The sequence below is a fragment of the Molossus molossus genome, unplaced genomic scaffold (genome assembly GCF_014108415.1).
Source record: "Molossus molossus isolate mMolMol1 unplaced genomic scaffold, mMolMol1.p scaffold_m16_p_1, whole genome shotgun sequence".
NCBI lineage: Eukaryota > Metazoa > Chordata > Mammalia > Chiroptera > Molossidae > Molossus > Molossus molossus.
This window is the reverse complement of record NW_023425344.1, coordinates 248,332,430-248,354,625: the sequence shown is the minus strand read 5'-3', so window position 1 is coordinate 248,354,625 and position 22,196 is coordinate 248,332,430. Positions and strand designations below refer to the sequence as shown.

Sequence of the window (22,196 nt, the reverse complement as noted above, 5' to 3'; positions counted from 1 at the left end):
CTGAATGGTTGGGAGTGTCAGCCATGAATCAAAGTGCCTTGGGTTAGATTCCCAATCAAGGGCATATGCCTGGGTTACAGGTTCGATCCCTGACCCTGGTTGGGGTTGTGCAGGAAGCAACCAATCAATGTGACACATGGGGGGATCAAACACAATGTTTGTCTCATTTTCACCAAGAGCTCGAAATATATTAAAGCAATAGATCAAATAATGTCAGTGTTTGTTATTATTTGGCCATTTTATCTGATTTTTGCAAAAGAAAATCTTCAGAAGTCTTTGCCAAGTAAAAATTTGATGCTCTAAAACAGAAACTAGTATTATTAAATTCACAGACCACGTGTACATGTTTCCCGTTTTGTTAAAAAAAAAAACATAGTAAAAAGTTACTAATTCATTTTTTTTACAATTCTATTTTAAAATGTTTTGTTGTTATAATATGCATTCAAATAAAGAAAACTTTCCCTGTCCGCCCCAGCCTTCTATTCTGTTCATTTCTGTGGAAACAGATTTGCTGTACCAGGGGAAAGAGGTGCTAACGGTTCCACTTTCAATGTCAAGTGTTATTATGCTACTGAATTGTACTGCCTGGCAATGCAGGTCTAGATAAAGCATATAAATGAAGTGAAGGATCTAAACCTGCTTTAAAGCCCAGCCAGTGTGGCTCAGTGGACTGAGTGTCCGCTCATGGACTGAGAGGTCCCGGTTCCATTCCTGGTCAGGTTGTGGGCTCGATCCCCAGTGGGGGACGTTCAGGAGGCAGCCGATCAATTGTTTCTCTCTCTCTCTAAAAATGCATAAATAAATAGATAAATAAATGTCAATCACTGTTGCCAGGACTGACTTAAAAAAGGTACACGAGTCCGGCCCGTGTGGCTCAGTGGTTGAGCGTCGACCCATGCACCAAGAGGTCACCGGTTCGATTCCCGGTCAGGACACATGCCCAGTTTGTGGGCCTGATCCCCAATGGGTGCATGCAGGAGGCGGCCAATCAATGTTCTCTCTCACTGATATTTCCATCTCTCTCTCCCTCTCACTTCCTCTCTCTCTAAAATCAATAAAGAAGAAAAAAAAAAAGGGTACATGATAAATACAATTTTCCCGTCTTGCCTGCCTCTCATCCTCCCATCATCTAAGTCCAGTCTGCTCTTCAAAGCTCAGATCAAGATCTCTTTCCTTCCCTGTGGCTGGTGTGGCTCAGTTGGTTGAGTGTCATCCCATGCACTGAAGCGTTGCCAGTTTGATTCCAGTCAGGGCACATGCCCGAGTTCTGGGGTCAATCCCTGGTGGGGGGCACGCAGGAGGCAGCCAAGAGATATTAGGCTTTCTCATCGATATTCCTTTCTCCCCCTTTCTCTATCTCCAACAATCATTAAAAATATGTATTTTTTTAAAAAATCTCTCTTTCAAGAGGCCTTTCATTCCTATTCCTGAACCTTGCTTAATTTCCTTGGTTAATAAATAAAAAGAATGGCACTTACTTTATAAGGCTAAGACGAGATAATACGTTAATGCCAACCATTGTATCTGGAATAGAGGAGTTTGCAAAAACTCCTTTAGTCCACTTTCCCCTCCCTCCTGGGTTTAAGAACAGTGGAGGTTATAGCTTAAAGGTTTTTGAAGAATGTCAAACTTTTTAAAAACTAGTAACCAAGTAAAGAACATAGAAAGTAATGAACCATCTTCAGTTAGGTTAAATTTTAAGTCTTTTGGCCACTCTAAGCACGTGAAATGTGATACTAGACTGGTTGGAATCTGTGCATTACTACCAGCCAGTGGTCCTCTTCAAATATAAAACAGTTTATTTTTAAAGTTCAGTCCTAAGAAAAGCTTGATTTTCCTGATCAAATTTTCCCATCTTAGAATCAGCTAATGGTAGTATGGTTTCCTCTTTTATCTCGTTTGCCAGGAAGCTCATTAGGGTTGACCCTCATGCTTTCTTTTCTTCTGTGATCCTGATTTTCTACTTTTACCAATTCTTACATTTACCTACCTACTTACTTGACTAGATTTTATTTCTCCACACCTTCCATTTTGTGCCATTAACTTTGGTCTGACCTTTCTACCTGACTTTTAGCAAAAATGACATTCCTTACTCACTACTGCTGTCACCCAAACCTTCACTGAAACAGGGGAGAGCTACATATTTGAGACTCATTGCTAAGCAACAGACATAAGTGAGCATAGGTTGTTTGTACTTTCCCCCACTAATGGAGACCTTAAGTAGGAATACTATCATTTACTGAGTACCTGTTCTATGCCAGCAACTATCACATTCCTTAAGTCAAACAAAAACCTTTAAGATATTAACCCCATGTTTTTTAGTTCAAGAAATCAAGCCTCAGAAACGCCAAGTAATGTGTTTAAAGAAGTACAGCCCAGCTGGTGTGGCTCAGTGGATTGAGCCTCGCCTCACGGACTCAGGAAGTCCTTCATGGACTCAAGAGGTTCTGGTTCTATTTCTGGTCACCCCACGGTGCCCTGGTTGTGAGCTTGATCCCCAGTAGGGGGCGTGCAGGAGGCAGCCAATCAAAGTTTCTCCCTCACATCAATGTTTCTATCTCTATCCTTTCCTCTCTCTTAAAACAAAATTCAATAAAAACCCATTTAAAAATAACTTAATAAATAAAGTGCACTTAGTCACAGATCTAGGATTTGAATCTAAGATTGATTCTGAAGTCCATGACTTTTCTAACAGAACATGATTCTCCTCCCTCTCCTCACCCTCAACGCTTCTCTCCCACCCCTACAGTAATAGATGAGAATGAATGGTGACCTGCAGGCCAGGACTCTGCCTTATACACAGCTTCCGTGCACTCAGCTAATTGCTGAGACTCTTACATGTGCCTAGTGTCATTCTTTTTTTCTTTTTGGGGGGGGGGGTTGAGGGAGAAAAAGATAGAAACATCCATGAGAGAGAACATCAACTGGCCGCCTCCTGCATGCCCCTCACTGGGGATTTGGCCCACAACCTGGACATGTGCCCTGACCAGGAATCGAACTAGTGACCTCCTGGTGCTCAACCACTGAGCCACACCAGCCGGGCATGCTTAAGCGTCATTCTAAGGCTGCAGGGTTATAGCCCAGGGCTTACACTCTAGAGAAAGTAGACAGATAAGCAGCAAGTTAAAATAAAAGGGGCAAGACATGTTCAGACAGTGCTACAAAGAAAATAAAAACAGCTCTGAGCAAGTGTCAGAGGGGACTGTGTGCATGCTAATTTGAACGAACAGAGAAGGCCACTTAGAGGTGTGACCTGAAAATCAAGGTGGCACTAAGAATGCAAGCACCAGGGTCAGCACTGGAAAAGCAGAGGTTAAGAAGCTAGTGCTAAGAAACAAGTTTAAGGAACTGAAAGAAGGCAGAAAGGTTGAAACCTAATGGGAGCAGAGGGAAGAGTGGGAAGGAAAGCAGGGATCAAACCATGTGTGGCCTTGCAGGTTATGACAAAACACATAGAACATAAAAGTTTACCATTTTAACCTTTTTTTTAAAGAAAGGGAGGGGGGGAGGAGGAGAGAGAGAGAGAGAGAGAGAGTGAGAAACATCCATGCAAGGGAGACACATTGTTCAGCCGCCTCCTGCACGCCCCACACTGGGGATTGAGCCCACAACCCGGGCATGGGCCCTGACAGGGAAATCTAACTGGGACCTCAATCCAAGAGATGACGCTCAATTCACTGAGCCACACCAGCCAGGGCCATTTTAACCATTTTTAAGTCTACAGCTCAGTGACATTAAGTATATTCATACTGTTGTGTTTGAGTTTTTAATCCAGCAAATGAAGTAATCTAATTTCAAGTCTTAGAAAATTCAGAAAAGAATAGATTATATGTGTGTGTGAAATCCAAAGGCCTGTATTTAGTCCTTTTTAAGAATCCATAAAAACCTACTTAATATAGAAACATAGAAATTTATACAAGGGAAAAAAAAGTCTACTACAACCAGTTAGATTGTTTTAACCTTTAAACCTATTTGAAACCACTATGCAAGACTAAAATAACTGAATTATTATTAAAAATTTTATTCAAGAGTTTCTAATATTCACCAGGTCACATTAAAATTAAAGAGTTAGGCCCTCGCCGGTTTTGCTCAGTGGTTAGAGCGTTGGCCTGTGGTCCAGGGAGACCTGGGTTCGGTTCCCACTAAGGGTGCGTACCTCGGTTGCAGTTTGTCCCCAGCCCTGGATGGTTATGCAGGTGGCGGCCGCTCGATATGTCCCTTTCACGTCGATGGTGCCCCCCCCCCCACCTGAATCAAAAATGGAAAAATGTCCTCAGGTGAGGATTAAAACAAACAAACAAAAAATTAAAGAGTTAGGTCTGGCCCTGCAGACCCACTACCGACAAACCTGTCAGGCTCTCGCGTGGACCATGGACCATGTCTGGTTCCTCCAGTCTCACGGCTATGAAGAAAGTGGTTCAATAGCCCCAGCTGGAAGCTGGGCTCAACCCCGCAAGTTTCTCAGGCAGCTGCAGATTTGAAACAATGCTCAACATGACCCCCAGCTGACTGGAGTATCTTCAAGTACCAATCCCTTCAGACCCCAGAAAGTCTGTTCCTTTTTGTAGTGAAATGAATCTTCGAAGGTGTTCTAAGTGACTTTTCTTGAACCGATGACTATTCAAAGAGTTATTAAATTGGAAGCCTGTATAACATACTTATCTTATAACATGCCATACTATACAATCTTCTGCTTTTGTCAGTCCGTAACATCTACCTATCTGAATTTTCATGAATTTCTGTTCCACAAGGGTGTTATTTTATATACACTGGCAGCAGCATACTTAGTATTACTACTAAAATACTAAATAAAATACTTAGTATAAAAAAAATTAAAGAGCTATGTTTTAAAAACTGGAATATGTCATTTCCTACTGTCACAGAGGAATTCAGAAAGGAGAATTTTGTTATAAAGGAATTGAAATGCTTTTAGGATCCCCCTACTCCAAACAAGTCATTTTACAAAGATCCCAAGGTCAGAAATTAAGATACAACAAAGTTGGATACTTTGGTCAGTGCCCTCTAAAGAGGCAATGTGATGATTCCCAGAAACCACTGGGCTTGATGTTATTGATAATTAACCACAAAGTTAAATAGAACGGGACCTACTAACACAAGATACTTAGCACTAAGATATGGTTCCTTTCCTGTACTGTAATTACAGCCCACCATACATAGGCAGGCACAAATTTATATGACAGAGCCAACTAACATCCAAGACTTCCCCACATCTTAATATTTTGCTAACAATAGCAAAATGCATGTTATTTTCAACATTCAGATTACATGTAAGACGCCAGATTTTAGAAATACATGGTTTGAGAGTTTATCCATTAATACTATAAAATACAACTCACTGGTAAATATCCAATACCTAAAATTGTAAAAAGTTCTCATTTTTGCATACTCTTCCTATGGGAAGTAGTTAGAGCAGAGTTCATAAAATGATCACCTGGGCCCTGGCCGGTTTAGCTCAGTGGCTAGATCATCAGCCCGCAGATCAGAGTCCCAGGTTTGATTCTGGCAAAGGGCACATACCTTGGTTGCGGTTGGTCCCCAGCTCTGTTAGGTTCATGTGGGAGGCAACCAATCAATGTGTGTCTCTCTCACATGATGTTTCTCTCTCCCTCCCTCCCTCCAGTTCTATCTGAAGATAAATGGAAAAAACATCCTCAGGTGAGGATTAAAAAAAGATCACCTGGGAAGAACAGATCAGAAGTTAACAACAAAAACAAACAAACAAAAAACCCAACAACAAAAAAGCAGATCTTAAGAACTGTTCATTCTAGTAATTGAGGGTTTTGGGGGTTTTTTTTGCTAATAACCTGTTAAGGGCCTTAAACTTCCCAGCCTTAAAACAAACAAACCTTACTAAGCAAACTTAAAAAAAAAAAAAAAACAAATAGAAAGGCCTTTTGTAAATATCAGCTCAGAAGTCTGGCATACATCCAAAAAAAATTATTTATTCTCTTCCAAAAGCCTAAAATGCTAGGAGGTAGGTCAGGAGTCCTGACCTTTTCCTGATGAAGATTTTTCTTTCCTCCTAGGAAACTCGGCCATTGATGGTGGGAAGGAAAAGAAAAGGTTAACAACCTGGACTAGAAAGGCTGACACGGAGAACCAGGCCTCCAGAGCTACCAGGTCAGGAATCAGAATCTATGACTTAGGCTGCCTCAGGTAGGGGCTGACGTCATTACTCTGGAGAGAGCTTCTCTGGCTTGGCTCCATGAGAAAAAATTTAATACTTTTCGACTTTCTTTCAATTTACTGATTCTAGTATCAAAGGTTTTCTGGTCTTAGATGTTTTGCTCAATCCAACACAAAGCACTCCTACATTTGGCCTAACAGAAGATAATTAAAATATCAACAGCCTTGAATGAAGGCCACAATTTCTAAATACCTGAAACATCAAGCAAGTTTTGTAAGCCTTCTTAGGTTTCTCTCAAAACTAAATGGTTTAAATACTCAGCTTTTATCATTAGCCTATACCACCCAATGCTTTAGTTAACTGGTTTAGTTTATAAACACTGTAAAATAGGATGTCACTCCTATACAACAGTGATGAATAATACTGTGCCCCAAATATAGGAATATTGAAATAGTCACTAATTATATGCCAGGAAAAAAATAAACATGGGCCTTGATGCAATGAATTAAGAATATTGCAAACAGTTGAACTGTGATTAAACACTGAAATGTGTTCAGCCTTACCTGTGCCTAACCTTCTCTGAAAACTAAGGCTCTGTGTTATCCATACAATGGAGCACTATTCAGCCATAAAGAGGAAGGAAGTGCATCCTACAACATGGACAAACCCCGAAAACAGACTAAGCCAGACACAAAGACCAAATACTATACAATTCCACTTAAAGAAAAAGTCCAGAACAGGGAAATTCAGAGAAAAAGAAAGTAGACTAGTGGTAGCCAGGGGCTGGGAGAGAAGGAAATAGAGAGTGACTGCTAGCAGGTTCGTGGTTCTCTTTGGGATGATAAAAATGTTCTAGAATTAGACAGTAGTCATGGTTGCATAACCTGATGAACCTATTAGAAACTACTAGCCCTGGAGTCAGACCTCTGACTGAAGGGTCTCAGGTTTGATTTCCGGTCAAGGGCCCATGCCTGGATTGCAGGTCTGATCCCCAGCTCTGGTCAGGAGGCAACCAATAGATGTGTCTCTCTCATATAGATGCCTCTCTCTCCCTCCCTCCCTCTTCCCTCCCTTCCCTATTTAAAAATCATTGGAAAAAATATCCTCAGGTGAGGATGAAAAAAAAAAAGTTACTAAACTGCACACATGTGAATTATATCAATTTAAAAAAGGGAAGAGCAGATATCTAAGGACTTTAGAACTTTCAGATCTAAAACTACTCTACAGCTACATTCTCTTGCTGCTGTTCCATTCAAAAGTCACCAACCATACACATCGTTGTTACTCTGTGGGAAATTAAAGATGACATACAAGCAAAAGAAACCTGTAAAGTCCAAATATTTGGTTTCCACAAACATAATGGGCTCCCAATCAGCCTTAAAAAACAAAACAAAACACCCTGACCAGTGTAGCTCAGTAGACTGAGCGTCGTCCCATGGACTGAGAAATCCCAGTTTGATTCTGGTCAGGGCACATGCCCGGGTTGTGGACTCAATCCCCAGTGTGAGGAGAGGAAGTGCAGGAGGCAGCTAATCAATGTCTGTCTGTCTCTCTCTCTCCCCCCAATGTTTCTATCTCTCTTCCTTCCTCTCTCTCTTAAAAAAAAAATCAATACAAACATATTTTAAACAAAGAAAAAACCAAAAGCACTAATAACTAGAACGACCCTATCTATATATAGTTATAGAACGACGACCCTATCTATATATAGTTACTTATTATTAAGAACTTTATATAACTGAGCTTGGGCTTAGGCAAAACTGTCACCTCACAGAGCGATTCCCACCTAAAAGAATAATTTAGTGAAACTATAGTACAGTTGAAACTCTCACGCCTGAGATCAAATGAAAAGAATATGAATGCAGCGCACACACACACACACACACACACACACACACACAGCTTGACAGTGAACCTGCTTTGATTTCCTCACCTCTTAGCAATGATCTCACTTGAGGTCTGAAGATAAAACTACAGTATATTCAGAATTTTAACTTGGGACACCCACATTTAATTACAAACTATTAAGCTTCTCTTTGGTAATAACTCCAAACCACAAGGAGAGGGAAGGGATAGTTTACCACAACACATGTCTCAGGAAATAGACCACATTATGTTATTGTAGTTATTATTTATAACCACCTTTACGCACAGAGTACCCTGTAACACACTAACTAATTCTTTTTTCCTTTTTTTGTGGTACCTGCCCCTAGCGGGAACCAAAACCGGGACTCTCTGGTCTGCAGGCCGATGCTCAACCGCTGAGCCAAACTGGCTAGGGCTCTTTTTTCCCTTTTTTAAAGGACAAATACCCCAAACTGTGCAACCAAGTAAGCAGCCACTCATATAGGGTAAATGCCGACTTAAGTGTAAATGGACTCCCATTAGTCAAGCCCTGAGACTTTAGCCAGTGACCAACTTGGTATTGTACCACTTCATCAAGTAAAACCTCGTTACCAAACTTTAGGGGTACTGAAAATGGTTTAGTAATTTGGTAAGATCAAATGCAGAATGTGTAAAATTCCCTGCTTTACTAAGTTACTATAGAACCAACATGACACCCAGAAGTGTGGCTCAGTGGACTGAGTGTGGTCCCATGGACTGAGAGGTCCTGGTTCCATTCCCATCAGAGCACATGCCAGGGGTTATTGGCTAGACCCCCAGCAGGGGGCATGCAGGAGGAGGCCGATGGATGTATCTCTCTTTTTAAAAAATCAGTAAAAATAACCAGGCTGGTGTGGCTCAGCGGTTGAGCTTCAGACCATGCACCAAGAGGTTGCCAGTTTGATTCCTGGTGAGGACACAATGCCCAGGTTGTGAGCCAAATCCCCAGTGGGGGGGCATGCAGGAGGTGGCTGGCAAATCTATGTTCTCTCTCATTGATGTTTCTCTCTCTCTCTCCTTCTCCCTTCCTCTTTCTAAAATCAATAAACAAAAAAAAATTTTTAATCAATAAAAACATATAGCCCTGGCCAGTTTTGCTCAGCGGTTAGAGCGGTGGCCTGCAGTCTGGAGTGACCCAGGTTTGGTTCCCGCCAAGGGCATGTACCTCAGTTGCAGTTTGTCCCCGGCCCTGGTTGAACTGTGGGGTGGGGGTGGCAACCACTTGATGTGTCCCTTTCAGGTCGATGTTTCTTTCTCTCCCACTCTATCTGGAAGGAAAAAAAAAAGGAAAAATGTCCTCAAGTGAGGCTAAAAAAAAACATGTATTTTTTTAATCCTCACCTAAGGATATTTTTCAATTTATCTTCAGATGGGGGTGGGGAGAGAAACACTGACATGGGAGGGACACATATACTGGTTGCCTCCCACAAGACCTGACCAGGGCCCAGACCAACCACAACCAAGGTATGTACCCTTGCCCAAAATCAAACCCAAGACTCATTGGTCCGCGGGCCAATGCTGTACCGTTGAGCCAAACTGGCCACGGCTAAAAACATATTTTAAAACCTACATGATCATACCATAAGAAAAAGTGAATTTAACTTCATATGGTTAACATATCTCTACCTAAATATCGAATTTCAAAAGGAATCCTCCATTCAGCAAACTCAACATAACCAACATGTCCCTCCCCTTCCTTATTCCATGCCTAATAGTGCAAAAACATGACTTTTAGTTCCAATATTGCAATCGTTCTGAGCTACCAAAACATATAGAAGTACCTTTTTTTTTTTTTTAACCATTTTTATTTTATTTTATTTTATTTTATCCTCACCCGAGGACATTTTTCCATTTTTTGTTCAGGTAGAGTGGGAGGGAGAGAGAGGAACAGAAAGAGAGAGAGAAACATCGATGTGAAAGGAACACATCGAGGGGCTGCCACCCGCACAACCGACCAGGGCCGGAGACAAATTGCAACCGAAGTACGTGCCCTTAGCGGGAACCGAACCCGGGTCTCTCAGGACCGCAGGCCGACGCTCTAACCGCTGAGCCAAACCGGCCAGGGCTAGAAGTACCTTTTGATAAGCATGAAGTTCTAATGCAGACAGGGTTCACTTTAACATAGAGCTCCTGCTAAACTCAAAGGCCCTCTGAAATGCAGAGCAGCTCCTGTTAGCACTTGCTATTGACATCTTGGCAGCAGCTCTGATACCCTTTGCTTAGTCCTGAGTCACAGGTCCATCCAAGCAGCTTTAGTTATCTGAACTTGGTGCTTTCAGTAGACACAACCAGACCAGCTTTTCAGTCCAGACTTTTCTCCTTCTATGTCATTCGTTCCTCTAAATTTTAAAAATCCTTCAATACTCAAAGGTTATCCAATTTTGAAAATTTATGAAGTAGTGTTAAAATAATTAAAGTGTCCTACAACTTAAATTTAGTATTAAATTTAACCATAAATTTACAGGTTCTAGGTTAGCTACAGCAGGATTATTCTATTTACTATCCCAGCACTTTAACTTGGTAGGTTACCAATAAAATGCGGACATAAACAAAAGAGCCTTTTGAAAGTTATAAATGTCCTGCATGAAAAGATTTACGCATGCCTAGATATATTTCTGGCTTTCGTTTAAAGCAGTACTAGAATAGTGAAAAGATCCTTTCTAGAATCCTTCTCACGAGAAAATGAGATAGCTTTCTATCAAGTACAAAGTATGCACAGATTTAACAGCACTCGACTAATTTAGCGGTACAGCCAACCTATTTGCAAAGAGACAAACACTTAGGAAAAAAACTTTCGAAAACGTCGAGGGATAACAATTTATGGACACACTCCCGGCCCCTCTCCACGACGTGCGGCGGGGAAGCGCAGGCGACGCCGGGCCGCCGCGCGGTGACAGGCCTGACGACGCGGAGCCCGCACACGCCAGCCCTACGTGCCGCCCAAGTCCCGCCCTGCAAAAGCGAGCACGGCCGCGGGCGGGGCCTGGCCTGCGCCGTGCGTGGGAGCAAAGGGCCGAGGTGCCCCCGCCCCCTTCCGAAGGCGCCACCCGGGAGCAGTGGAGCCGGGGCAAGGGGTGGGGGCGGCGTGAGGCGCCCCCTAGAGGAAGGCAGGGGAAAGGCGGCAGCGAGAGCCTCGGCCGGGGCGCGAGGTCCGTATGCCCCACCAACGCCCTCTTCGCGCCCCGAGACCCCGGCCCTCGCGGGGAGCTGGCCGGGTGAGGGCCGAAGACAACGAGCCGACGGGCCGTCCGTTGGCCAGAGCGCGCCCCGCCCCGCCCCGCCCGCGCCGCGGGGCCGCCCTGTCCGGGGAAACTACGCCATTGCGGCCTAGCGGGCGGCGCCGCTCCTCCGCCGCCATCTTTTCGTGCCGCGGCCGCCGCCGGCCGCCGCCCGCCGCCCCCGCCGCGGCCCGCCCGCCATCTTTTGGGGCCGCCATACTTGCCCTGCGAAGAAGATGGCGGCGCCCATCACACACATAAAACATGGCTTCCCTTCAAAACAAAAACATCCCGGGGGCCGGCACGGGCCGGCGCGAGCGGTCGCTCACCTGAGGACCACATGGTGACCGAGAACTCGCCCTCCAGGGTCTTGATCTGCACCTGCTTCTGCTCCCACTTCTTGTTGCCCGCGTCCGCGCCGCCCGCCGCCCCGGCTCCGCCGCCGAGGTAGCCCTTCTTGCCGCTCTTCTTGCCGCCGCCCTTCTTAACGCGACCGCCGCCCGACGACGACGAGCCGCCACCACTTTTGCCGGCCGCCGCCACGGTGACCAGCGTCTGCTCGATGTAATCGTCGTCGCCGCCGGCCGGCGCGGGCACCGGGATGAGGATCTGGTCCTCGAAGCCGTCCTCGGCTCGCAGCCCGTCGGAGTCGTCGCCGCCCACCACCTCCTCGCGCGTCTGCACCAGGATCACCTCCTGGTGGTGGTGCACCTGGGTCGGGTCGTCGGTGACGAGCGGCTGCAGCGCGATCATGGGCGGGTGGTGGTGGTGGTGGTGGTGGTGGTGATGGCCCGCGTGCCCGTGGCCGCCCCCGCCGCCGTGGTCGCCGCCGCCGTCCTCGTCGTCGTCGTCGTCCTCCTCCTCCTCGCCCACCACTGTGGTCTCGATGGTCTCCACCGGGATGGTCTCCACCTCGATCTCGTGCAGCTCCACGATCTCGGCCGGCATCTCTGAGCCGTCCGTGGCGATGTAGAGGGTGTCGCCCGAGGCCATGGCTGAGGGCTCCGCCGCCACGGCCGCGGCGGCCTCGGCTCCGAGGCTGCGGGCGAGGAGGCGGCCGGCCGTGGGGAAGGAAGGCAGAGGGAGGAAGGCGGCAGGCGGGAGGGGGGAGAGGGGGCGGGCGGCGGGGGGAAGGGGCGGGCGCGGCGGCGGCGGCGGCGGGCTTCCCCGCCTCCTCGCCTCCGTGCGCCCCGCGCTCGCTTGGCCGCTGCTCGCCCCGGCGCCCCGCCTCACCGCGCCTCGGCCTCCCGCTCTGGCCGCGCCTCCTCCCGCCCTCCGGGCCGGCACTCCGCTTCCCCCTTCCTCCTGCGCCTCCGCCTCCTTCCACACAAATACCAACTCCTCACCCCGAGCCCAGATCTCGCCGCCGCCGCCGCCGCCGCCACACTGCGCTCGGGCTCGGCCTCGCGAGACTTCCGTGCTGGCCTGGCCCGGCCCGCCTCGCTCCTACTCGCCCGCTTGCTCTCTCGCTCCTCCTCCTCTGCCAATCGATCGGCTGGTTCGCCACCGAGGCCCCGCCCACTGCCCCGGGCTTCTCCCGGATTGGGGAAGGTGGGACGGCCCCGCGCGCGCTGGCTGGCCTGCGGCGCGTGACGTCAGTGCGTCGTCGCCGCTAGTCGCGCGGCTCCGCCCTCCGCGGTGCAACAGCAGCAAAACCCGTCGCCCCAGGCCGGGGCCGCACACGGGATCGGGGCGTCGCCTCTGCAGCTACCGCCTCCGGAGCTGGTGAGCGGTGCGCGCGGTCCCGGGCACCGCGTGGGTGGGAGGCCTGAAGGAGTGCAGGGATCGGGGCCAGACGGCCGCGCGATGAAGCTGGTGGCGCACGCGGAGCGGCCCCGGCGCCCCAATAAAGCCTGTTCAGACGAGAAACGCCTGAGCCCTCTTTTTCGTTTGGGACGGCGTTTGCTCTTGGCGCCTGGCTTCGGGGGGGCGATGGCTGCGGGGTGAGTGAGGAGGGCTCGGCGAACAAAGGCGGGCGGGCAGCAGAGGAAAATGTCCGCCGACGGCTGCGCTTCCGCATCGCCCCGCTGGGCCCGGGGCGGAGAGCAGCTTGGCCGCGCGGGGCGGGTGTGTGGAAGTGGCGCGCGGAGCCCCCAAGTCCACCGTTGGGAGGGTGTCCGTTATCCTTTTGTGACCGGCGGAAACCTGGGTCGGAGCCGTTGGTGCCTGCTTACCGATAGACCTTAGAACTCAGGTTCCGGCCGCTCGTCGTGTAGCTCGGCTCCTTTTGATTCTCTACAATTTTCTGAGCTTCCCTTTCTTCGCTCTCTAGCCAATTGTGATTTCCCTTGACCTCAGTCTTCACTTATTGTTCACTTTCAGATGCTCCTCCTTGTGTCTACCAGGTTTTGGATATTTCTCTCCTTTTTAAATAACACAGTTTTCCCGCCTGTTCTGCATTATACCGGCCACAGAGCCTGGATTTTTTATGGCACGAATTAGCGGCAAGTTAAAACTTCCTGAGTAGCTAGCTATATTTCAGCGAAGTGGTTTTGCCCCTATTTATTCTTTTTGGCCGACCTGGCTGGTTTAAAGCAATAGAAATAAAGGTTTCCTGGTTTTTAAGAAAGTCATGAAAAACTGAAAACTTGGGAAGGTGTATCTTTGTTGTACTCGTTTGGCCAATTTAACGCCCATATGAATTTCTTGAATGTGTATGTTATCCCTGTTTACTTTTGTCTTTTGGATAGTGTTCTTATAGTTGAAGCCCCTGGTTATTGTGCACCGTAATCCATTAATCTTTGATCTAACTTGTTAAAACAAGTGGGTGTCTTTATGGGACCATATTAGAGAAATGTTTGCATTTGATTAAGAAGTGACTTGAGCCCTGGCCGGTTTGGCTTAGTGGTTAGAACGGCGCCCGAGGACAAGAGAGTCCCGGGTTCGATTCCCACAAAAGGCACACACCTCGGTTGCAGTTTGTCCCTGGCCCCAGTTGGGGTCACATAGGTGGCAACCACTGGATGTCTCTCTCACATCGATGTTTCTCTCTCTCTTCCTCCCTCTCTCCCTCCCGCTCTATCTGAAAATAAATGCAAAAAAAAAAGTTTTCAGGTGAGGATTAAAAAAAGTGACTTGATCAGTCCAATTTAGTTCCTACTTGTTTCTAAATGTCATTGGACTTGATTTTTATTTAGTATATTACTGAAAAGGAGTACTTTTTTTTTTTCTTTTTTATCAGAGTGGGAGGGAGGGAAAGACAGACAGACAGACAGAAACATCAGTGTGATAGAGCCACATCAACTAGTTGCCTCCCGCATGACCCCAGCCAGGGCCAGAGACCAACCGCACCCGAGGTACCTACCCTTGACCAGAATGGAACCCGCGACTCATTGGTCCGCCCGCCAACACTCTGAATGCTGAGCCAAACTGGCCAAGGCAGGAGTCATTTTCATTTTGAATCTGACTTTTAAAACCTGAGTAATCCCCTCTTGGAGTTCTGCACCCACACGGTTGGGCAAAGTAGATCTGTTGAAAGGCATTTCTGGCTTCATAGGTTATAAATTCTACATAAATGTTTCATATATGAAAACCAGTTGTGGGAGAATTTTTAGTGGCTTAATTTCCCCACTTTCTAGTAAATGGTGGGAAAATGCCTTTGCAAGTGGATATTTGCCCATAGATGAAAGAGAAAAGAGGCAAGTACCCAATTGGGTAGCCTAGCTTCTGAGTCACAGATCTATAGACTACACAGTCGAGTATGGAGAAAGCATTGAGATGCACCTAAATGCTATCCTAGCACCTGCTCATGAATAGCTTTTAAAACTTGCCTTGTAGCCCAGCTGGTGTGGCTCAGTGGATTGGGCATCCTCCCATGGACTGAGAGGTTATGGGTCCATTCCCGGTCAGGGCACATGCCTGAGATGCCTGGTGGATCCCGAGTGTGGGGCATGCAGGAGGCAGCCAATCGATGTTTTTCTCAAATGGATGCTTCTATCTCTCAAAAAAATTTGTGTATGGCCCTGGCCAGTTTGCTCAGCGGTTAGAGCGTCGGCCTGCAGTCCAGAGAGACCCAGGTTCGGTTCCCGCTAAGGGCACGTACCTCGGTTGCAGTTTGTCCCCGGCCCTGGTTGGGTCGTGTGGGTGGCAACCACTCGATGTGTCCCTTTCATGTCGATGTTTCTCTCTCTCTCTCCCTTCCACTCTATCTGGACAACATATGGGAAAATGTCCTCTGGTGAGGATTTTTTTTAAAATTGTGTGTGTGGCCCTGGCCAGTTTGGCTCAGTGGTTAGAGCGTCGGCCTGCGGTCCGGAGAGACCCGGGTTTGGTTCCCGCTAAGGGCACGTACTTCGGTTGCAGTTTGTCCCCAGCCCTGGTTGGTCGTGCGGGTGGCAGCTACTCGATGTGTCCCTTGACGTCGATGTTTCTCTCTCTCTCTCCTTCCTCTCTCTCCCTCCCACTCTATCTGTACAAAAAATGGAAAAATATCCTCGGGTGAGGATAAAAAAAAAAAAAAAAAATTGTGTGTGTGTATATACTGGCCTCCAATTTTCTGTGATGAGAGATGTTCTTGTTTTAAGTCCTCACCCAAGGATAGTTTTCTATATCTTCAGGTAGAGTGGGAGGGAGAGAGAGAAACATCGAAGTGAGAGGGACACATTGACTGGTTGCCTCCCACACCACCCCGACCAGGGCCAGGGACGAACCACAACCGAGGTATGTGCCCTTGGCCCGAATCAAGCCCATGACTTATTGGTCCTCAGGGCGACTCTCTACCGCTGAGCAAACTGGCCAGGGCTAACTGGGGGTAGTATCTTATGACTAGACACACAAAGACACTTACCTGAGACAACTCTAGCATGCTTGCACTTGCTGCTAAAAGTGAAAATCAGTTTAAAAGAATAGGTTCAATTGCCATTTCAGAGCCATGGGGCTTTAAAGGTAGAGATAATCTCACTTTTATTCTGCTCTGTTTGGACAGAATGAATTGGGCCACTGAGCCTTCCAGGGGCACGTACTTCAGTTGCTGTTCGTCCCCGGCTCTGATTGGGGTCATGCAGGAGGCAACCAGTTGATGTGTCCCTCTCATGTCTATGTTTCTCTCTCTGTACCTGAAGATAAATAGAAAAATGTCCTCGAGTGAGGATTTAAAAGGGCCATTTCAGAGCCATGGAGCTTTAAATTTAAAGGTAGAGATAATCTCACTTTTATTCTGCTCTGTTGGGCAGAATGAATTGGGCCAGTGAGCCTTCCCTCTGAATTTCTAGAGTCCTTTTATTTTTTCAACAAGACAAATGATTTAACATCACTTAATTAATCTGGTATTTCTCTTACACCAGTATTTGGGTGCTTTTACCCTTTCCGCTTCCAAAGGCCATGGCTGTGTCTGTCTACAGCTCAATGCTTTGCACATGGAATTATAGTTTGTTTTTTGGCTCATCAAGAGTCCAGCTGGTGTTGCTCAGTGGTTGAGCATCGACCCATGAACCAAGAGGTCGCCGGTTCAATTCCCAGTCAAGGCACATGCCCATGTTGTGGGCCTGATCCCCATTTGGGGGCATGCAGGAGGCGGCCAATCGATGTTCTCTCTCGTCGATGTTTCTATCTCTCCTTCTCACTTCCTCTCTCTCTCAAATCAATAAAGGAAAAAAAATTTTTTTAATGAAGTGGAAAGCACTGACCAGAGGAGTCCTGTGTGATAGTGCTTGACCTTCTCATCTGCTTCTACAGCTCCGACTTTGTATAAAGCGCCCAGCCTACTATGGAAATGAATCTCAACAACTACAGAAGAAAATAGAATATTGGAAGAATCATAAGAGCTGTTTAAAGCTTTCTAGAATCTCCAAGAAGTCAAAGCTCACTAATGACTGAGGTGATGTGGATGGCTCTTGAAAAGAGTCCCAAACAAGATGAACCCAAAGAGCTCCACACCAAGACACATAATTAAAATGCCTAAGGTTAAAGACTAAGAGAGAATCTTAAAAGCAGCAAGAGAAAAGTAGTTAGTTACCTACAAGGGCGTTCCTATAAAACCGACAGCTAAAGTCTTTTTGACTTTGGACTCACTTTGGGATTTTCTAGAGGACCCTTGAAAAAAATCTCATAAGATGTGTTCTCTCTCATGAAATATTATGCTAATTAGGCTTCTTTGGTATGTTGAATTATATGGAAAGCATTGTCAAATAAGAAGTGATAGTAGCCCTGGCCGGTTTGGTTCAGCGGTTAGAGCGTCAGCCTGCGGTCCTGAGAGACCCGGGTTCGGTTCCCGCTGAGGGCATGTACCTCAGTTGCAGTTTGTCCCCGGCCCTGGTCGGTTATGCCGGTGACAGCCACTCGATGTGTTCCTTTCACATCGATGTTTCTCTCTCTCTCTCTCTCTCTTCCTCTCTCCCCCTCCTACTCTACCTGAACAAAAAATGGAAAAATGTCCTCGGGTGAGGATAAAAAAAAAAGTGATGGTAAGCCCTGGTTGGTTTGGCTAAGCAGTAGAGCCAATGAGCCCCAGGTTCAATTCCAGCCAAGGGCACGTACTTCAGTTGTTGTTCGTCCCCGGCTCTGATTGGGGTCGTGCAGGAGGCAACCAGTTGATGTGTCCCTCTCGTGTCGATGTTTCTCTCTCTGTACCTGAAGATAAATAGAAAAATATCCTCGAGTGAGGATTAAAAAAAAAGTGATGTTAATTTTTAAGGGTATATTTGTATGAAATTCTAAAACATCTGATATGTGTGGTATAATGTTATAAGCATAATTTTAAAACATATATCACTAAGTTCCTTGCTAATTGTATTATAATGAAAAGTCACTGGTGGTCCGCACCAGTCACAGTATGGAGACTGTTAGACATGGGCCAGAGAGGAGCTGTTCGTGGTCATACTGCAGGGCTGGGGTTTTCAGCTAGAGCCAGCATTTTCTGCCCTTGCTAGGCTGCAAAGTCTTTATTCAATTCAGATCCATGCTGAGCTTCCAATAAAATATTTAGAAAAACTAGGGCAGAAATTCATGTTAATCTAAATTGGTTGCCCCTAGTTTGGGTTAGTATCAGTTAAGTGCAAAACTATAGGTATGTGCAGTTTTCTTAATCATTTAAACGATCATTATTCCTAGTTCTGGAATCTGAAATATGAGCTATTAAGGGATACCCCTCAAAAATCAATGCATTAGAGATGGAGTTAAATTATGGTGAAATGGCCTAACTGTACATATCTATTAAGCCCATCTTTTATGCAACATTTTGTTCTTTACTTTCATAAGGTCTTAGTCAAAGTTTTTTTCTGAGGCTAAGTGGTTTATTACAGTAAGTGAATCTGGTGATTGCCCATAAATCTAAGGAAAGTTGAAATCTTTAATAATAGATGAGGCTCATTTTTCTCTATTTTGCTGTTAGAATGTCCCTTCAAAGCAGCTACATCAACTTCTTTGTGTAACAGTTGCTCCTGCCACTGCCCTTCCAGAGTAATGCAGCATGCACACTCGAGGAGGAGCAGAAAAGAAAATTCTCCTTCAGTCCACAGTAACTCACCACCACACTTGTTTCAGCATACTCACTGCAGTGTAAAAAGTGCAGGACAGTGTCTTATTCATGTGCTAGTGGGCATGAGTTAGGATAGTGGAATGGTAAGAGCTCCAGTGGACTGGGAATTACCTTGTCCTCAGTAAGAGCAGGTAGAAGAGGACTTTTCCTGCTTATCAGAGAGGCCTGAACGAGGGGATTGGGTGAGCCAGTGTTCTGCCCATTTGTGAGCACCTGCTATGTGGTCCAGAGCACAGCCGTGAGCAAGATGAATGCCTGTTTGTGAAGCCTGCAGTACAGAGGGGACATAGGCTGTGGACAGACCACTCACAAATAGTTGTCTCAATTCCAGATGGAGGAAATCTTAGGAAGAAGTAGACAGGGCAGAGCCCAGCCTCATCAGATAAAGGCCCTTGGAGAGTTGAACAGACCACACAGTGCCCAATCTAGTGCTTAATGTATTTTATGTTAATTTCTATGTTAGGTGATAAATCTGTAAACATTTGGGACAAGTCCATAACAGTACAAAAAGGCTATTTTTAGCCTTGGAAATTCATCAAATTAATCCACTGAAACTACTGTAGAGGATGGTTGACGTTTCTCGGTACTTGGTTTCTAATATCATGTCCTTTGTGTGCACATAACACATGCTTTTTATGACCCATTCCTTGTCCCGAGTTCCCACTTGAATGTGGGGATTAATCATGAAGATAGTTTTGGAGTTTCGGGCCTTGGAAGGTAGAACAGCTGTGGAACTGATCGGTGGGAAGGACAGTCTGGAGTCCTCAAAACTTGAGTTAGGATCCTGGTTGTGCCATTTATTATCCAGGTAACATCAGCCAAGTCCTGTAACTTTTTTTTTATTTTTTATCCTCACCTGAGGACATTTTTGCATTTATCTTCAGATAGAATGGGAGGGAGAGAGGGAGGGAGAGAGAGAGAGAAACATCAAGTGGTTGCCACCCACATGACCCCAACCAGGGCCAGGGACAAACTGCAACGGAGGTACGTGCCCTTAGCGGGAACCAACCCTAAGGCCTCTAGTCAGCGGGCCGGTGCTCCAACCATTGAGCCAAACCAGCCAGGGCTGGGCCTGTAACTTTTTAAACTCTTTTTCTCAGCTCTCCCAACAGGCTGAGTAATACCATTGTTCAGATTAGATTATAAAAGTCAGCAGAGATGGTATGCGAAATGCCCAACTTGGGCTCGGAAAGCGTTTATGCTCCCCAGGATTGGTTCTGGTCCCTTCTCACTATTCCTGTTTGTTGCTGGGCAAACAGCTCTGCCCACTCACATCTGCACTTCTGTCCTTGGGCTCTATCCACTGCCAGCTTTAGGGGAACGCTTACAGATGGGCCCGGGCCGTGCTCATGCACGTGGTGTCTTAGAGCCAGTGAGACTTCATTTGGTGGCCAGGCTTGAAGAGATTTGCCATCAGCGACGGGTTTTTCATCTCTCTGAGCTAGGTGGATTATTTTCTACTAAAAGTAGAATCAACTTGCTTTTGTGTTTTCTGTGTCAATCAGAACTGTTTCTCAACATTGGAACTCCTTTAGGGAGTGTGTCTATATCTGCGATCCAGCTGCTGCTATCTTCCTGTCACTTTTCCCCCTGTGACGTGTACTTTGCAGGAGAGGGTAGAAGGAGACTTGGCAAGGACATTGTCATGGTGGGGTCAACAGCTGCAACTCGGCGTAACAGCAGCCCAGAGGTGGAAGACAGACCACCAGCCTCTTCTCTCCACAGATTCAGCGAACCACAGCCCAGTTCAAAGTTGCCACCAAACCTCCTTGGCACTCTTTAGGGCACAGTTTTCTCCTTGGGTCATGTACAGTTTTAAGTTTAGGACTGAAAGGATAGGATGGGAGGGAAGAACTTCACTGTGCTGTGAACTATGGCGTCCTATATCTGCCCGAGAAGTGGTTGGTGGTATGCTTGCACTATTATGCTTAAATGGCATTGTCATGTCCTGGCCGGTTTGGCTTAGCGGTTAGAGCATCCGTCCACAGACCAGAGAGTCCCGGGTTCAGTTCCTGCTCGGCCCCAGTTGGGGTTGTGTGGGTGGCAGCCAGTCGATGTGTCTCACATCACTGTTTCTGTCCTTCTCTCTCTATCAGCCTCCCTCTCTCCCTCCCGCTCTATCTGAAGATAAATGCAAAATGTCCTCGGGTGAGGATTTAAAAAAAAATGGCATTGTCACTAGCAAGGATGCAATCTTGGATTGCCTAAATCTTTTCCTAGTGACTTTTTCCTTTTCATTGAATTTATTGGGGTGATACTGGTTAACAAAATTATAGAGGTTTCAGGTGCACAATTCCACAACACATCATCTGTGCACTGTATTGTGCTTCCACCACTCCAACTTCCTAGTGACTTTCTGACCAGGTCATCCAAAGGCAGTGCTTACCCTGACATGCCTCAAAGCTAACGCCATCTCAGATGCCACCCTCTCTACTTTTCCTGTGTTCACTGAAGACTTGGCACTTAGTCTATAGACTTCTTCCTGAACCTAAGCCATACCCAGCCCTTGGTTGACTTGAGTCAGCACAGGCTCCTTATATGTTGCCTTTCGAACACCAGTTACCTTCATTGCCACCTCGCCAGCTGCCACGTCCTTGTCATACCTACAAACAGCACCATCTCTGGAATCTTAACTCCCAATATGCCATCCTCTCCGGTACTCAAACCTTCTCTCCTATTATCCCTGCATTTCAGCCTCAGACATTTCAATCCCTCTTTACTTCCCAGACTAGAACACTGGTTGATCACAGCATCCTCAGCGTCCCATACCACTTATGTCTGATGAAATTTCACACTTGGATCAACCCACTTCTGCCTGTACTTCCGAAATCCTAGGATCTACTGGAGGTAAGTTGGGCTACTTGACTTAAAAATAAATTTTATTCTGATCAGTTATTCCCGCACGTACACAACCGAGCTGTTTTTTTTAAAAAACAAAAACAAAAACTGGAACTGACACCTAGAGGAACCATAAAGATAAGGGGATTAATGATGGCCTTGGGAGATTCGAAGGGACCATAAAAAGAAAGAGATTAATGATTGCCCTGACCCTGATCTCTGGAACAACTCCTCTCATCCCCTATAACAGTTCCTCCCTTGCCTCTGAAACAGCTCCTCTCGTAGTAGCTCTGTTTCTCCCTTAACAACACCAAAAGCGGCACCAAGAGAGTGTAGTTTAGTCTATAAGCAGGCAACAGAGAAGGCTCAGGGCTGTGTTTTGAGAAGCTGTACCCCCACAGCCTGCCAGTGAATGAAGTGCTCCTTTCATTTTACAATTCGGCTGTCTCTCTGATTATCTTGCTGACATGTTACAACATTTGGAGGCCCCAGCGAGATCCCTGGTGCTTTGTGACACCAGGGGCTAGATGCCTACGACAGGTGGCTTCTGAAAGCTAGCTGAGCCCGAGAAAGCCTGGAGGGCCGCCTGAGACGTTCCAGGGCACCGCATGCTATTTTCAGGTCTCAGCAAGGG

General features: G+C 46.6%; 1 protein-coding gene, 1 long non-coding RNA gene and 1 pseudogene across 4 annotated transcripts in view; 2 read left to right on the top strand and 1 right to left on the bottom strand.

Annotated features, from left to right (window-relative positions):
- YY1 (YY1 transcription factor) overlaps positions 1-12,486 on the bottom strand; it is a 30,307-nt gene extending 17,821 nt beyond the window's left edge. Inside the window, exon 1 of one of the 2 annotated variants that reach the window (XM_036260368.1) lies at positions 11,580-12,486. In XM_036260368.1, the coding sequence (XP_036116261.1) occupies positions 11,580-12,243 (664 nt within the window). In that variant the 5' untranslated portion in view covers positions 12,244-12,486. The remainder of the gene's footprint in view (positions 1-11,579) is intronic. The other variant, XM_036260372.1, reaches the window with a different exon arrangement.
- Positions 4,357-4,568, top strand: LOC118629348 (annotated as a pseudogene).
- A 396-nt stretch (positions 12,487-12,882) lies between the features above and the next one.
- LOC118636941 lies at positions 12,883-22,196 on the top strand. 2 transcript variants are annotated; one of them, XR_004960860.1, is made up of 3 exons: positions 12,883-12,975; positions 21,452-21,571; positions 22,184-22,196. It is a non-coding gene; the product is annotated as an uncharacterized LOC118636941 (long non-coding RNA). The 2 variants fall into 2 exon arrangements; XR_004960861.1 differs by lacking the exon at positions 22,184-22,196 and adding an exon at positions 22,048-22,064.